General features: G+C 63.8%; 1 protein-coding gene across 1 annotated transcript; it reads left to right on the forward strand.

Moving 5' to 3' along the window:
* Nucleotides 1-257: 257 nt before the first annotated feature.
* LOC138734321 (pre-mRNA-splicing factor ATP-dependent RNA helicase DHX16-like) lies at nucleotides 258-2,069 on the forward strand (the record flags this gene model as incomplete). Its single annotated transcript, XM_069881929.1, is given in 6 exon segments — nucleotides 258-320; nucleotides 439-545; nucleotides 547-691; nucleotides 1,821-1,871; nucleotides 1,873-1,996; nucleotides 1,999-2,069. Coding segments are annotated over 6 exon segments (561 nt in total), but the record flags the coding sequence as incomplete, so codon positions are not given.
* Between the last annotated feature and the right edge of the window lie 254 nt (nucleotides 2,070-2,323).

Here is a 2,323-nt window from a genome sequence, read left to right on the forward strand (position 1 = left end):
CCCCTCCTCGCGCCCCCCTTTCCCCCCTCCTCGCCCCCTTTCCCCCCCTCCTCGCCCCCCTTTCCCCACCCCCCCTCCTCGCCCTCCTTTCCCCCCCTCCTCGCCCCCATTCCCCCCCCTCCTCGCCCCCCATTTCCCCCCCTCCTCGCCCCCCATTTCCCCCCCTCCTCGCCCCCCATTTCCCCCCCTCCTCGCCCCTCCCCATTTCCCCCCCTCCTCGCCCCCTTTTCCCCCCCTCCTCACCCCTTTCTCCCCCCCTCCAGGCTTACGAAGAAGCCCAGAAACGCCTCAAAATCGCTGAAGAAGACCAAAAATCCATGGTGAGCCCCGAAATCCAGCAAAACCTCCCTCCGGGGGGGCTCTTGTTGCATCCTGAATCCTCCCCTGTGATCTCCCCACCCTTTTTTTTTCTGTTTTTCCCACCTTCCCCGTATCCAGGTCCCGGAACTACGGAAAAAATCGCGGCGCGAGTACCTGGCGAAGCGCGAGCGGGAGAAGCTGGAGGAGCTGGAGGCGGAAATCGCCGACGAGGAGCTGCTCTCGGGAGGAGGCGCTGACGGGCGCCGAGCGCCGCGAGCTCCGCTACAAACGCCGCGTGCGGGACCTGGCGCGCGAGTACAAACGGGCCGGCGAGAAGGAGAAGTTGGAGAAGAGCAACCGCTACCACATCCCCGAGGAGACGCGCGGCAAGGTGGGGACCCCCGAATCCTTCCTGGGGCCTCAAAGCCTTCAACCGCCACCTCCCTGGCCGTTTTATCACCTCTAGAATCCATCCAGCACCCCAAATTCTCCCCCCGGTGCCTTCAAATCCTTCAACAGCACCCTAGTGTTGTCCATCCTATCAGCTCCAGAATCCATCAGCACCCCAAATCCTCCTCCCAGCACCCCAGAAGCTCCCACCAACACCCTAACATCATCCTATCGCCTCAGAATCCATCCAGCACCCCAAATCCTCCTCCCAGCACCCTAGAGCTCCCACCAACGCCCTCATCTCCATCCTATCTCCTCCAGAATCCCATCCAGCACCCCAAATCCTCCCCTGGTTCCTCAAATCCTTCAACCGGCACCCTAACGTCCATCCTATCACCTCCAGAATCCATCTAGCACCCCAAATCCTCCCCCTGGTGCCTCAAATCCTTCAACCAGCACCCCAGTGTCCATCCTGTCACCTCCAGAATCCATCAGCACCCCAAATCCTCCCCCCGGCACCCCAAGACCGAGATAATTACTGCCAAGAGCTACCTTCCAGCCCTCAGATCCCCCCTGTATCCCCCCACGATCCCTCCCATCGCCCCCAGGATCCCCCAAATCCCCCCTTTGTCCCCCCACGATCCTCCCATCGCCCCCAGCATCCCCAAATCCCCCCTTTGTCCCCCCACGATCCCTCCCATCACCCCCAGCATCCCCAAATCCCCCCTTTGTCCCCCCACGATCCCTCCCATCGCCCCCAGCATCCCCCAAATCCCCCCTTTGTCCCCCCAAGATCTCTCCCATCACCCCAGCCCCCCAAATCCCCCCTTTGTCCCCCCAAGATCCCTCCCATCGCCCCAGCATCCCCCAAATCCCCCTTTGTCCCCCCAGGATCCCCGAAATCCCCCCTGTATCCCCCCAAGATCCCTCCATCACCCCCAGCATCCCCCAAATCCTCCCTTTGTCCCCCCAAGATCCCTCCCATCGCCCCCAGCATCCCCCAAATCTCTCATTTATCCCCCCAAGATCCCTCCCATCGCCCCAGCATCCCCCAAATCCCCTTTTTGGGGGTTGTGGGGCCCCCCAGAGCGGTTTCACTGTTCTTGCTGCCTGCCCTTGCCCCCCCGTAGAAGATTCCGGAGCGCGAGGAGGCGACGGGAGGGGAGGAAGAGCGGCTGGCGCCCGCGGGACGAGCAGCGGCGATGGGAGGAGGAGCGCATCGGGGCGGCTTCGCTGCGGTTCGGGGCGCGAGACGCCGCGCGCCGTCAGCCCTCCAAGGAGTACGACTATGTGCTGGAGGAGGACGAGTGATCCAGTTCGTTAGCGCCGTGCAGATGAAGGGCACCGAGCCGGGAGAAGGTTTTTGGGGGGCCGGCTGAGGGGGTGCTGGGGGCGATGGGAGGGATCGTGGGGGGCTGGAGGAGGGAGTTGGGGGGCTGGAGGGGGTCCTGGAGGATGGGGGGGGGATTTAGGGAGGTTGGAGGGGGGTCCTGAGGGGCTGGAGGGGGTTCTGTGGTTGATGGGATTGGATCCTGGGGGGCTGGAGAGGGATTTTGGGGGCTGGTGGAGGGCGTTCTGAGGTGATGGGAGGGATCCTGGGGGCTGGAGGAGGGATTTTGGGGGGCTGGAGGGG

Source organism: Phaenicophaeus curvirostris, unplaced genomic scaffold (genome assembly GCF_032191515.1).
Source record: "Phaenicophaeus curvirostris isolate KB17595 unplaced genomic scaffold, BPBGC_Pcur_1.0 scaffold_73, whole genome shotgun sequence".
In the NCBI taxonomy this organism is placed as follows: domain Eukaryota; kingdom Metazoa; phylum Chordata; class Aves; order Cuculiformes; family Cuculidae; genus Phaenicophaeus; species Phaenicophaeus curvirostris.